The sequence below is a fragment of the Vespa crabro genome, chromosome 7, assembly GCF_910589235.1.
Source record: "Vespa crabro chromosome 7, iyVesCrab1.2, whole genome shotgun sequence".
Classification (NCBI taxonomy): domain Eukaryota; kingdom Metazoa; phylum Arthropoda; class Insecta; order Hymenoptera; family Vespidae; genus Vespa; species Vespa crabro.
The window spans coordinates 7,090,401-7,105,503 of record NC_060961.1 but is presented as its reverse complement, the minus strand read 5'-3'; the positions used below and the strand labels follow the sequence as shown (position 1 = coordinate 7,105,503).

Here is a 15,103-nt window from a genome sequence, read left to right as displayed (position 1 = left end):
TGGTAAGAAAAATGAGATGAAAGAAAGATAGCCAGATAAACGACTCGATAAATGAGGAATTCGGGTGAACGAAAGGTGTCATCGACGAAAACCATTCGTTATTCACGAGCCACGTATATGTATATACATACATACATACATACATACATATATATATATAAATATATATATATATATATATATATATATATATATATATATACATATACCTAAGCCGTTCGAAACTGACCGTAAAACGTGGCTGGATTCACGCTAGCGCGTATTTACGCTTGCGTCCGTATCTGAGAAATTGAAATTGATTTATCGATGAATCGCCGATTGAAAGGTCGAGCGACCGGCTAACGAATGGGACTGACGGACGAATGCAGGCCGTAGAGCTCGTTTGAAATTCATGAATTCCGCCATATCTATAACCAATTAGGACACACACGGTCGAGCGAGGTTGGGATGGCTTCAAGCGAAGGGGTAGTGAGAGGGGATTGAAGAGGATGGAAGAACCACAACCTTCATCTCCCCCTAGCACGATCGCCGAACCACGGACAACTTTAATGAAAGCCTTTCAAAATTCACCGAACGCTCCATTCTTTATCGAAGCAATTAGAATTCCCATGCAGCTTGCATAAACTATCGGCTGCTGGTCGAGGGGAAAAGGAACAAAATTACTAGAGTGCCCACAAACCGTATCTGAGCTTCCCTTGTGGTTAGATATTACGTGCGGTCGTCGATTCTAATTAGAAAGAAGTACAACGTTGTTAAAACTGCGAAAGAAAGACTATAGAAACGTGCGTTGTAAGTTTATATATATATATAATATATATAAATATATATATATATAAACTTACAATATATATATATATATATATATATAAATATATATATATATATAATATAAACAATATATATATAAATAATATATAAACTTACAATATATATATAAACTTTCAACGCACACATACGCGTGTGCGGGGGTATGTATGTATGTGTGTGTGTGTGTGTGTGTGTGTGTGTGTGTGTGTGTGTGTGTGTATTATCCTATAATACGTACGCTTTAGCTTCAAAATAATTTTCGTGACACAATTGATAAGATAATGACTTTCGTCAGATAAAAATCTGTTATGTTTCTTCGTAGAAAAAGGAAAAAAAAGAAGATGAACGAAAAAATTTTGTTTGATTGGAAAAGTATGAAAGTTTCCTCGAAGAAATTCAATCCCAAATCTACGATCGAACAACCTCTACGATTTCTCGTGTTATCGACGACAATTTAGTCGTTTCAATTCGGGACATCCTAACGTAGCTACGTAAATTTCGAGAGCTGTAACTACAACGACGACGTTGTCGTTTCCTAGGAGTAACTCCTTCAGAACGTAGATTTCAACTTACCTGATTCCTCCACGGGTGGTATCGTAATTCAGTGCACGAGATCCATGCCGCCATGTTACGTATCCAGTCGGTTGAGGTATATTACTAACGACACACTTCAGCTCTATCGTACTACCTGCTTTATAGAATTTATCGCCTGTAGTTGCGCCACGTTCGTCAACAATTTCAACTCTTGGTACTGAAAAATAAAAGAGAAAAATAATTCTCGTTATTAATGTATCTTATAAAAGTATGTCGTCGAACGATCTACAGGATTTAAAATAAATTTCATTAATCGATCGAAATATATGTATGTGTTTCATTATTTTTTTATTTTTATGATTTGTTTCTTCTTCATCTTCTCAACAACAAAAGAACAGTGATTATTCTTTATATTCACATAAAATTTATCGAACAGTCTTATATATATATATATATATATATTATCATTATTATTATTATTATTATTATTATTATTATTATTATTATTATTATATGATATAAAATGTTTAACGATATCAATAATATCTAAATCCAAGATCAATGCAATAGAAGTTACAAGACAAAGATAAGATATGTACGTCGGTAAGCTCTCGAAGTCTCAACTATGTGTGACTTTAGGAATGCGGTCGAGAAGAAGCCGCAACGAGTATGCCGCGAGACGTCCAAAGTCAAACTGGAATCGGTATCTAAGGTCGGAGTAATATATTTACTTTGCGGTTGTGAGAGGGCTTAGATAAATACACGGTACTCACCATACTGGAGAATCTATTTACTCAAATTTATAGATTCGAATTTGTCCTTGGAGAAATGATGAATTATTGATCCTTCAAGGAGGATTACGATGAAAAACGTGTTATGATAATGTTTCTTTTTCGTTATCGATTGATTAATTGCGTTGAAAAAAAAAGAAAGAAAAAATTAACAAAACCAAAAATACACAAAAAACATGTAACGTTTTTATTTCCTTTCCTTTTCTTTCATAAATTTTTATACACAATACGCGAATAATCATATCGGCGATTCGCACAAAGGAATGGCATCGAGTATGGAGCGTTGCTAGGTCGTTCATTTAATCGGCTATACCACGCAAGTTCCATGGAACGAACTCCATTTGAGTATAAAGTTATATCGTGCCTCGATGGAGTCTGTTGGAAGCAACAGTCTGGAATTAATTTCAATGTTGCGAAAGCTGGCGGAGCCGAAGAAACAGCGACGAAGAAATAAGGAAGAAGAGAAGTAAAAGGACTCGTGGTTAAGTAAAGGGACGACTAAACGAGCTGGTAGAATTGATCGCGAACGGAATCAAAAGTGATAAAAAATTTCAATTCCAAACTTTTCTATGATCGAAATAGAATTCTAAAGTGTGGTAAAAGAAAAATAAAGGTCGATGTAAACTGATGGAATTTTTTTAAGAGAACTGGCAAAAAAAGAAAAATGCTACATACATCGATATAATAGATACGGATCGTTGATATTTTTCTAAAGAAAATCGATATGTTAAAATTTGTGTGATAAAATAAAATCGTTACTTTTTTATCACATATAACGTAAACTCGTTTCTATCAATTCTATTAAAGTTCTAATGTTTTTAAGCGATATAAAATAGTTCGTTAAAAGAGAGATAGAAAGTTCATTACTTTATGAACGATCGCAATTACTTATTAGAGAAGTCCAAGACACTCATACACGGATAAAAATCGATGAAAAACGAGGATAAAGAAAGAACAGGCCAAAGGATAGTACAAAGATAGGTCATGTATACATGTAGTGGATAGAATAAAAGAGAATAGATGGTACGAAGTGCACTCTGACTTAGCGAGAATCAGCGAGTTCGGTTAATTCCAAAGTAGCTCGTCTCGGTCTCTCTGTGGGGATGTTACTACAAGCAAGCAAAGAGATGTACGATAAACGAGAACGGACTCGGTTACTGAGAGAAGGAAGGAAGGAAGGAAGGAAACTGAAAGGGGTTTTCAGGAAGAGAAACACGAGAGTGGGAGGTAGATGAGGATAGAGAAGAGAGAAACAGAATGACGGTAACGACAACCATAGCAATCAAGAGAACGAGAGGGAAGGGCTACGAGTTCGTAGCAAACAATCGTGCGAGCCTTTGCTTCGTGACGCCAGTTAATCAAAGCCTCGACGGACTGGTAGACCACTGTGTTGGTCTCTCTCCCTCCCTTTCTCTCTCTCACTCTCTCTCTCTCTCGCTTTCTCTCTCTCTTTCTCTTTCTCTCTCTCTCTCTATCTCTCTCTCTCTCTCTCTCTCTCTCTCTCTCTCTCTCTCTCTCTCTCTCTCTCTCTTTCTCGATGTCGATGTTTAAAAAATAGCAGACTAGGGGCAAACTTTTAAAACGTCCATTTGAAGAAAAAAAAAATCCATTTGCATCAAAATAAAGGGCTAATCTGACCACGGATCACTAACCTTTTCTCAATTCTCCCTAGAATTTCTATATTTTTCTGCGTTTTCCTACTGTTTCCAGTATCGTCCCTCTATGGTTGACGAACAAATAACCAAACCAGATTGGCCCTGCATTACTACGCTTTAATTATCCTCTATTGTGTAAGCCGAGACTGACCAACCGTTGTTCAGTGCCTATCCAGGAGTATTTTCCATTTAACTTTTCTCGATAACGAACATCCCAAAGGCAAAGTTCTTAGATTCGGTAACTGAATCAAGGAAAAGGGGAGAACAAGAGAAAAATGGAGAAATAAAAAGAGCAAGTCACGGGAAAAAAAGAATAGAAACAATGAATAGCCGTGATTTCTTTAAGAAAGATGGCGGTCTTACTTGGACTTTCCTACCTTCCTTCCTTCCTTCCTTCTTTCTTACCTTCATTTCTTACTTCTTTCTTTCTTTCTTTCTTTCTTTCTTTCTTCCTTCCTTTCTTTCTTCCTTCCTTCCTTCCTTCCTTCGAGATTTCTTTGTTTCTTAGGAAAACGTCCAGTGCCATAGGGAAGTTACTTTCTCCGAATAGAGAAGAAGTCTTCCAATGTACTCGACCCGAATCTTACCAACTCCCGTCCCGCGGACAAAGAATAATACCTAGCTACGATGTTTCTACTCCTTTTCCTTTTACTTTTCGACGCACCCAACTCCTTTTTCTCCTCCTCCTCCTCCTCCTCCCATCATCTCTTTCTGTCTCTCTCTTTCTCTCTCTAAGTTTCTACTTTTGCCGCGTGAGAACTTTCAAGCTTCCCGGTCGAACTCCTTCGGCACGACAACAAGTCGAAACTTTGCTCGTGGGATACCACCTACTAATACTAACACTACTACTATTTCTACAATAGTATTCGACAGATTCTACTTCCTTTCAACGGCCGTTACTACTGCTACTTACTACAAAGTGTTCCTTTCCGCCATTGCCCTACAACAGACAACATAAACTCTTCCTATAGAATAAAGGGAAAAGGCCAAGTTAAATAGTCTAAAGAACGGAATAAGCCAATGGAAAAATTTCAACTTTGAAAAATTCTAAACGAGAGAAGTTTCATCGTATCTAAAACGGTATTAACTCGGATCGTATTGTCGTACGAGATAAAACAAAGGAAAAGGGATTCACGAGATGCACGAAATTGAGATAATACCTTTGACTGAAAATTCAATCATACATTACATTAAAGTGTAAAACAAATTTTTTCAACCTTTCAACCGATAATGTAAAACATATAACTTTTTCTATTTTTCTTTTTTTTTTTGTTTTCTTTTTTAGTATTTTTCTTATATATATATATATATATATATATATATATATATATATATATATATATAAAAGAAAATAAAGATAACACGAAACTTTTCTTTCTATATTGAGAAAGTAATAGTATGAGCTACTGCTAATAAACCGTATTTACTGGCATATGAACGGGTGTCTGATTTAATATCGAGTTATACTACTTATTTTAAGTCCGCCATGTTACGCGTTATTTAAAAAAGTTCTTGATCTACAGCGTTGATATAACTAACGCTCATAAAGACAGTTTCTAAGTAAAAAGGAAAAAAAAAGAAAGAAAAAAAAGGAAGAGGATAGAAAATGTCGTATAAAAAGATGAAAAGGAAGAAGCAAAAAAAGGGAAGAGAATCAAGCAAGTGTTTGACGTTAAAGAAAAAACTATGAAGAATTCCTATACGGATGATCAATAAAGCTCTACCAAGTAATTTCAAGTTTACGCGCTTCAACTTTTCCGTAACTTGGCTCGCATCCGTCTTCGTACTTACGAACGGTAGGCACATTCTAAAAGACGATATCGTAAGAACGATAACACTATAGACAATCCAACAACTACGAGGAGTCGCGACTTCGTCTGCGGGCACGCTACCCTCAGTTTGTCATATCAAATCTAGCATATATTTTGCTCGAGCGACGTTACCGTCACAATGAGAGTTCTCTGGAACAGAATTTGCATGTTAGCTACGGGAGAGAAGATGCGGATACGCGTGTATGCGGAATGATATTCAATCCTCTCTCTCTCTCTCTCTCTCTTTCTCTCTCTCTTGCTTGTTCAATAAGAGAGAAAGAGTGAGGCAGAGAGAGAGAGAGAGAGAGAGAGAGAGAGAGAGAGAGAAGAGAGAGAGAAGAGAGAAAAATAAAGAGATGCGATTTTACTTCCGAAAGAAAAACGATGGAAATTGCATATTTGAATCTATCGCGGCAATTCCACTCGAGTTTATATCCATAAAGTGATATGCGAAAAAATACAAAGTAATATAATTGCAACGACTACGTTATAAAAATAGTGAACGTTCCCAATTTAATATCCGGACAAAAGTTATTTCCCACTTGAACAATTCGACAATATAAACATTCGAATGTAGAATAATAGAAGTTACATTTCTCGATTTGAGATATTATAACGTTTCGTAAGGAAAACGAAAGGATTCGTTCAAATACCGAGAATATACATGCAATGTTTCTCATTTGAATTAGGATATAATTATAATTATAATTATAATTATATTATAATTATAATTTACGATCTTGAAATTCTTGGTCATAAAACTGAATTGATTTTTTTTTACCCGAATAAAAGTCGAGGATATAATAAAAAAAAAAGAAAAAGAAAAAGCAGAAAAAAAAGAAAGTAATAAAAAACGAGAAGAAAGAATTTCTTAACGTTTATAAGCGTGTATCGCGCTTTAAACGTCAGAAGCTACTCTTGCGAAATACTTTGCGAAGCTCATCGTGGACTACTACTTTCTTTCTTTCTTTCTTTCATTCTTTCTTTCTTTCTTTCTTTCTTTCTTTCTTTCTTTATGGTAAAGGAAAAAGAAAGTAACAGCCACATCGGTCTCTTGGCGCCATGTACGAGCCACGGCAAACGGCTTTAAACGGCATCGAGCGTGAATTCAGAGAGCTTCCGTTCTCCTTGTAGCATGTTCTCAAAATGGTACTACGTGATACATATATGCATACATATATATATATATATATATATATATATATATATATATATATACATACATATAGATATAGGTGCATGCGTGTGTAAATGTGAAGTAGACGCGTCTCGTAGCACTTCCAACGCGGGTATACACAGTCAACGATGTCGAATCTGCTCGACTTCCGTTCGCGAATAAGCGAAGTGAAACGCTCCTGACGCTCTTACGTATAATAACACAATGCTCCTAAGTCGATGCGACATGCTCGAAATGCATTCGAGGAAGAACAAGACAAATTGTGATAAAACTTTTTTCTCTATCTACTTTTTTGTTTCTACAAAATTACTTTCTCTTTCTCCTTTTCTTTATCTCCGTTCTCTTTTATCTTCCTTTTTTTTTTATATTTTCACACGTCGCTACGATCGAAGTGCTACGGTAAAAAAAAAAAGAAGAATTAAACGTTCGAAACTATAATACGTAAATACCAAGGACGTCTCGCACGTGTACACGTGTGCCGTCTCTCAAAATGTGCCCAGTATGCATGAGAATCACGTTGTTGATGTACGAGTGGTGCACTGCCCATATACGGCATATGCCGCCATGTTCCTCCATCCAGTTCTTCTTCCTGCTCCTCCTTCTCCTTCTCTTTCTCCTTCTATTCTTCCTCCTCCTTCTATTCTTAAACTTCCACCACCTTCTTGAATCTTACGAGCTACTATTTTCGCATAAACGCACCCACTCTCGCCACATTTTACGGCTAAAATAAACCAACGTCCTTTTGCGGCTTTACCAGACCTAACTATAGACATATTTTATGAGATATACATTCCCCCCCCCCTCTCTCTCTCTCTCTGCCCCTATCTGTCCCTGTTTTTCTCTTTTTCTATATCTATTTTTATTTCTCTAACTATACACTCTAACTTATTATACTTTTTCTTCTAACTGTACTATTTTATTTTTATTAGAACTAATTAACAATGAAAATTATTATTTAAACTCCTCGATGTGCACGTTTCTTTCTTTATTTTTTTTTTTTTTACCTATATAAATCAAATATACAATATTATTATGTATAAATGTGAAACATAAAAGAAGAAGAAGATGGGAAGAAAATGATGATATAGTCGATTACGATCTATCGTTAAAATTTGGTAATTTTATAGTAACGATGCGCGGGAGAGGAAGAAAATTGGCCCGTACCCGCGGGAGGATAGTTTATATTGTAGAGAAAGGATCGATAGGTGGTATACGACACGGAGTACAACGTAGATCGTTATACATTCGACAATTTGACGATAATAAATCGCTTTACGAGCTCGACGCATCGTTCCACAGGGCCCTTAAGGCTGGGTTATCGTGCATTTTAACGTACGTTAAGGGCTTTATAATAAAGCTCGTGCAAATAATTTCCCACGTCGTCGTCGTCGTCTTTGTCGTTCTTCTCTCTCTCTCTCTCTCTCTCTCTCTCTCTCTCTCTCTCTCTTTCTCTATTTCTATCTCTATCTCTCTTTAATCTATGGGCCAAAGCTCGTTAAGTGACTTCGTTGGCTACCAACGGGTGAGCGCGAGCGTTCACCGAGAAAATTAATTGCCTTTAAAATGAAAGCGCAGTCGAGAAGGAGGAGTAGAAAGGTAGGTGAGTACCTTCAACACCGAGCAACCTTTTTATCGTCGCAGAAATTACCACAAACCCAAGTGGAGTTGTACCTACGTCGTCTTTATCCACGGCATAAGTCATAGCAAATCTTATTGTAACTTCGAGTATTCTATCAGCGTTCGATTTACTCTATTCCGCTTCACGAAAAACTTTTAACGACGAGCGATCTCGTCGATATCGCCGAATGAGAGATCGCTATCGAGGGAAAAAAAAGAAAAGACAGGAAATCAAGGAATTGTGAAAAATCGGAAAACGCTTTACCTCCGGACTCTTTGTCCCCGCTACTCCGCCCCTCTGACCCTCCCCTGCGAAAAAAGAAGAAAAGAAGTTTGCTTACGAACACATGGATGTACGTCTAGGTACGTGTATGTACACACTTAGATATATGTAGGTATATGTTTTTACGCGTGTTCACGTATTACGAGTCCGGCGACAGTACCATCCACGGATTGACTTTAACACGTGAGGGTAACGTAATACCGGCACCAAGAGCTTTTAATTAAAATATGGAGATCAGCAAGCAAAGCCCGCTATTGTGGGTTCGAGTCTGGCTGCAATAATAACAGATAATATATTGCCTGTGGAAAGCCTCTGTAACCGGCTCTTTGAAACAATGAATTCAAATCCTGGACTCGTTATCGTTGGCCGAACAATGACGTCTCGAATCTTCTTCCGTGTACTAGGCTTTGACTGTAGTTGAATATCCGTAAGCCATTTTAACCGCAGATAATCGTTTCTTTCCTTCCTTCCTACCTACCTACCTACCTACCTACCTACCTACCTACCTACCTACCTACCTACCTACCTACCTACCTACCTACCTACCTATGTACCTACTTACCAACCTACCTACCTACCTACCTATGTACCTACTTACCAACCTACCTACCTACAATCCTATCTTCCTTTCTTCCTGCTTTCCTTCCATCTTGGATGTAACACAGTAGTCAACGGGGAATAAGTACGTGCTTAGAGTTCTCGTTTATTTCTATCTTTTATTTTCACTTCACGTTTTCTCCGCCCTTCTTTTTTTCAAATAAATAACGTTTATCAAATTTAGATACTGCAAATACATACAGACCAATTTTCATCGAATATTAACTTCGAATATAAATAAGTGTAATCGATATATACATATATTTACGTAAACATTACGAGAGAATTATCCATTTTTCCGAATTATTAATTATCATATTTTGAAATTAAATAATTAAATAATTAAATAATTAAATAATTAAATAATTAGGAAATCGTACGATCATTAACGAATATTTTAATATTTCATGTATATTTTAATATCTCGAATATTTTCTTCATTTTTCAATCGTATTTAGTTTTTAATAGAAAAAAAACGCTATAGGATGCGATTGAATGGAAAAAAAAAATCTCAACTGATAGATTTGTTTTTCGATGTTATTAAAGATAATTGAGATTACGGACAAGCAAATGAACGAAGCGAAAAGAGAATATTAGTGCATTTTCATTGGTTTTGTCAATAAATTAAAGCATTATCCATGGTATAAATGTTAAATTTATGAAAAAATTTTATCCAAATTTGATTGTAAAGTTACGTAAAGTTATCTCGAAGCTCACGATGGTAGCTCATTCGTGAATTGGCTCGCGTTTCGTTTATTTTTCTTTCTTTTTTGTTTCTTTTTTTTTTTTATTTCTCACTCGCTGTCTCTTCGTAGCGTTCTCGCTACGGACGACTAAATGCACGCAACGTAACGTAATGCTACGCAACGCGGAGATATATCCTGATTAGTCCTTCCTGACTCGGTCTGGTTAGCTGATTGGCTCTGCAGTCATTATCTCCATTTCACGCTCGACGAACTGACCCTACCGTTTTGGTGTCGCTCACGTCGAACGTAATGGCAAGAGCGAAACGATCCGCGTCGATAACTCAGACTAAAGTCGGAGTCAAGCCGTTTCTATGAAAAGACAGCCCCTTTTAAGTATTAATTAAAAGAGATATCAAAGGAATACGAACTAGACACCATTTTACAATTAATTTTTTCCAATTGCTTTTTTTTCCTCTTCTTCTGTTTTTTGATTTTCTTTTTTTTTCTTATTCCTTTTTTTTTTTTTTTTTTTTTTTTATTACTACGTTTCTATTTCCACGTGATTAATTTAAATAAGGATAAAAAATAATTTCCTTGATATTCACATTTATCTCGTATCTATGTTTGTCTCATTTAATGAGCTTATATTAAAATAGAAAAATAAAAAAAAAATGTAATAATGAAAATTTCGTAAATAAGATTTGTGAAAAAAATTGTAAGATATAAAATAAAAAGATGAAATAAAATAAAAATAAAAATTCTAAGTAATCGAAAGTTTTAATCCTAACAATGTAACGCTATTTAAATACTTATAATTGGTTCAAATATTCTACTTAACTTTTTGCCTTGAAATGTCACAATATTATTTGGCACTTCTTTTCAAGACGTGTAAGGATTTCGAATAACGTTTTACGAGACTTGTAGACGAGTAAAAACAAACTCTACTTAAGCGTAAGGTTGTTCCCGATCAACGAGCTCGGGGATTTCGGGGGCACTTGACCGAATGTAATAACGCTTAAATGCGACCAATGAAATCGATTCCGCGAGACCCTTCGGCCAAGAGCTTCTACCTTTATTGGAACGGATCTTGAAAGAGAGAGAAAAAGAAAAAGAGAGAGAGGGAGAGGTCTTTACCCCTATCCTTTACTTTGACCCACTTCCATCTCTCTCTCTCTCTCTCTCTCTCTCTCTCTCGCTCTCTCTCTCTCTCTCTCTCTCTCTCTCTTTCTCTTTCTCTCTCTTACATAAAATTTTTCTTTCGTGATCTCAAATTAAGATTACGTAACGCGTGCCAGTAGGAAGAGATGAAAAAAAGAAAAAAAAAAGAAGAAAAAGAAAAAAGATAAAAGAGAAATTTCACGAGAAAGGATTCAGATAGAGAAGACGCGCATTACTCGCGGTAAAAAAGGACTTCTGAGAAACTTATATTCGCGAAGTTAATCTTGCTACATTTAATCCCACGTGCATTGCCATCCTTTATTGCTTTTTTTGCTTGAGCGTAATGAGAAAGTGATACGGGTATAAAACAATGTACCGTATTACAAATGTACGATATATATATATAGTTACATTATATATATATAGTTATATTATATTATATATATATAGTTATATTATATTATATATATATATATATATATATATATATATATATAGTTACATTATGTATTTATATATTTATAAAATATAAAAGAGAGAGAAAAAAGAAGTAGCGAGAGAATAAAGTTAGAATATAATCGAGATAAAGAAAATGGTATTCCTACGTTAACGCGCTTTATTACGTTTCCTAAGGCGTTAATTCCGAAAAAGAAATTAAGACGAATTAATCAAAATCAGTCATTTTTATATAAACGTCGAATGTTTTATTCATTTTTTCACGTCATAATAAAAATGATAAATCATATAGCTTCTATATATTCCACTTATAAGAATCGAGGCTGTAAATCTGAACTTCGGCTATTAATTAATTTTCTTTCTAACATAGAAATCTCTCTCCCTCTCTCTCTCTCTCTCTCTCTCTCTCTCTCTCTCTCTATCTATCTATCTATCTATCTACCTACCTATCTATCTATCTATTTATCTATCTATGTATATATATATATATATATATATATATAGAGAGAGAGAGAGAGAGAGAGAGAGAAAAGTTATATATATATATATGTATATATATATAACTTTTCTCATTCAGATAACGAAAAGTTCGAGGAGAATGCATCTTCTGATAAAATTTCCCCCTAAAAAAAAAAAAAAAAGGAAGAAAAAAGAAAGAAGAAAAGGTTAAGAAAAAAAGTAAAGTTCTCGTTGGATAAGTTGAACGTGTAGAGGAAGAGAAGTAAAAAGAGAGGCTTCAATGGCGTTAACTATAATCTTACGTTGGATCCGAGATATCGACGAGAATGTGATTTTCTTCTGAAGCAAAAAGAAAAGAAAAAGAAAAAAAGAGAGAACAAGAGAGAGAGAGAGAGGGATAGTGTGACGCGAATCGGATATTCGCACGACACGCAAACGTGCCACCCTCGTGTTTGTCGATGAAAGAGATAAACCAGGAAGAGAGAAGAGAAAGAGGTGGAAAGGGTGAAGAGAAAGCAGCAGCTCCACATTTACAACGTTGACCCTCTAACAACGACAAAGCTGTTCTCCGTTAATTCTCTTCTCTCTCTCTCTCTCTCTCTCTCTCTCTCTCTCTCTCTCTCTCTCTCTCTCTCTCTCTCTCTCTCTCTCTCTCTTTGTCTGTGCTCTCGTCAGCCTATTTAAGCTTTTTAGTTCACCGTTAGAGGAGACAAAATCTAGAGAGCTAGATAGAGCTACCTAACTAGTCATCAAGATAGAAAGAGACATACAATGAATTTATACGGCATACACTGAAGAAGAGAAAAAGAGAGAAGAGAGAGAGAGAGAGAAAGAGAGAGAGAGAGAGAGAGAGAGAGAGAGAGATAGAAAGATATGGCGACATCAGAGAAGAACAGGATACGTATAAATTTCTTTTTCAAGCGCGAATAACCGAGAAAAGAAGGCTTTATCGACCGTCTCCAAAGCACACTGTTATCTAGATGCCGCTCGCTGATGTTTCAGACTCTTACCGAAAGAGAAAAGAGTAGAACGGACTCTGGCTTAACGCTAAAGTGTGAGAAAGAATAACAGGAAGAGAGATAGAGATAGAGAGATAAAGAGAGAGAGAGAGAGAGAGAGAGAGACATCGTTTATAGCTTACAAACGGAAAGACTTTTCTCTACGATCTGATAAGAATTTTGAATAGACTCGTAGCACGATATTTTAAACAGGCTCTCTTTGCAACATTCATTTCATTCGTTTCTATGTTCTTTCGCGCGACACTGTTTCGAATTACGAACTCCATGGACCCATTAAGGATCTTATCATGAATTCTCCTTTTCCCTTTTCTTTTACCGTGTGATTATATTCCATGATAAGCACTTATATAAAAAAAAAAAGAAATAATAAAAGAAGTACGAAAAGAAGAAGAAGAAAAGAATCTTGAAATTAGTCTTTTGTTCTTCCCACATACACACACACACACACACACACACACACACACACACACACACATATATATATATATATATTTCTTTTCTTTCCTTTTATTATTAAAAAAGCAAGGCTTATCATATTTCCTTTCCTTCGCGTATTAATTTTTTAAATTCATTTTTGGTCCAACTGCTTGATTTTCTCATCTCGGAATATCGATTCGATCATAATCACGAAACATTACTCTTTCAAAACAATTATGTACATAAAGACATAACGTTGATCATAACGTTAATGATCAAAACGATACCCGAACATCGAAGCTATTCGTTTGTCAATGGAAACGATCGAACCGCTTACGTTTATGAATGTTTAGCCACTGCCAAAATCTACATTGAAACTCTAACCAAATTCGATATTCGTGGATATTACTGGTCAATTGATCGTACATTATATATTTCTATGAACGTACGTATGTATATACATATCAGTTATCGTACCAAAAGCTCAAAAGAATCGTGACGATATATCGAAAGAGATAATAACGAGAACTATAATGAAATAAAGAAGAAATCTTTGTAGGGCAAAACTAAATAATGATATAATATAGATGTCTATAATATCTTAGATTTGAATCGATGAATGTAATTCCGCCTCGTACAACAACAATAACGCGTGACAGTGCACTTAGCTGAATTGCAAGCGATAACCATCCATTGTTTATTGTTTGATTGTGAACTAGAGAGAGAGAGAGAGAGAGAGAGAGAGAGAGAGAGAGAGAGATGATCCTGACAGTGCCTGTAGTATGTCTAAACCGAACGCAGTTAAGCTCTCTCTCACATTATGGCATTCACGTCGGCTAATAACTCGAGCATTAAACGGTTCATTATTAACTTCACGAACGTTACTTCTATAGTTTATAATGACTTAAATATAAAATTTAATCAATAATTATCACTGATCGAAAAATTCATGATATTTGAAAATATTTTCTTATCCAACTAAAATTATATTGATTGGTTCGATCCCGTATATGTTTCTTTATCGTTGATTGTATGTGTGTGTGTGTGTGTGTAATTAATCCATTTTTTTTTCTTATTTTCTTTTTTCTTTTAATTAAAAAATGATTAATTACGATGTAATTAATGTTATTAAATTAATACGGGAAGTTAACTGATTATCAATATTGTTATTCCAGATCTTGATCGATATTGCGAATTGAACATGAAAATGTAATGAGCGGAAAAATAAAGTTTTTCGTCGGTACGACATGCATCGTTCTTGCTCGAATGAATTTTAGGCGAGAATATAAAATGCGATAATAGAAAGCAACGTACGAAAAGCGTAGTTATCGCGAATGCATTTGTTTCCCTGTAAACGAGCTCCCACTCGTTGTCGCTCGTAAAGTTGTTTCATGACCATTTTCAAGCACATAAATACATACATTTACATATACACACACGTAACTACGTATAAATGTATGCATATACGTATACGTACTTGTATGTAGTTGTAAATTCGATTTCGTTCAAATTCATTTTGAGTTAGTACCATTAACCGCTAATCAAAAGCAATTTGTACATACGATTTAACGTTTGAGTTCATTAAACGATTAAAATTATTGATTTAAAGAATGATCAAACATCACTTATGAACACG

At 35.3% G+C, this 15,103-nt stretch overlaps 1 protein-coding gene across 8 annotated transcripts in view; it reads right to left on the bottom strand.

The window, feature by feature from the left end:
• Positions 1-15,103, bottom strand: part of LOC124425553 (lachesin) — a 192,610-nt gene that overhangs the window by 62,804 nt on the left and 114,703 nt on the right. For all 8 annotated transcript variants that reach the window (XM_046966037.1, XM_046966044.1, XM_046966039.1 and 5 more), the window contains one exon: positions 1,381-1,558. In XM_046966037.1, coding sequence (XP_046821993.1) covers positions 1,381-1,558 — 178 coding nt within the window. The remainder of the gene's footprint in view (positions 1-1,380; positions 1,559-15,103) is intronic.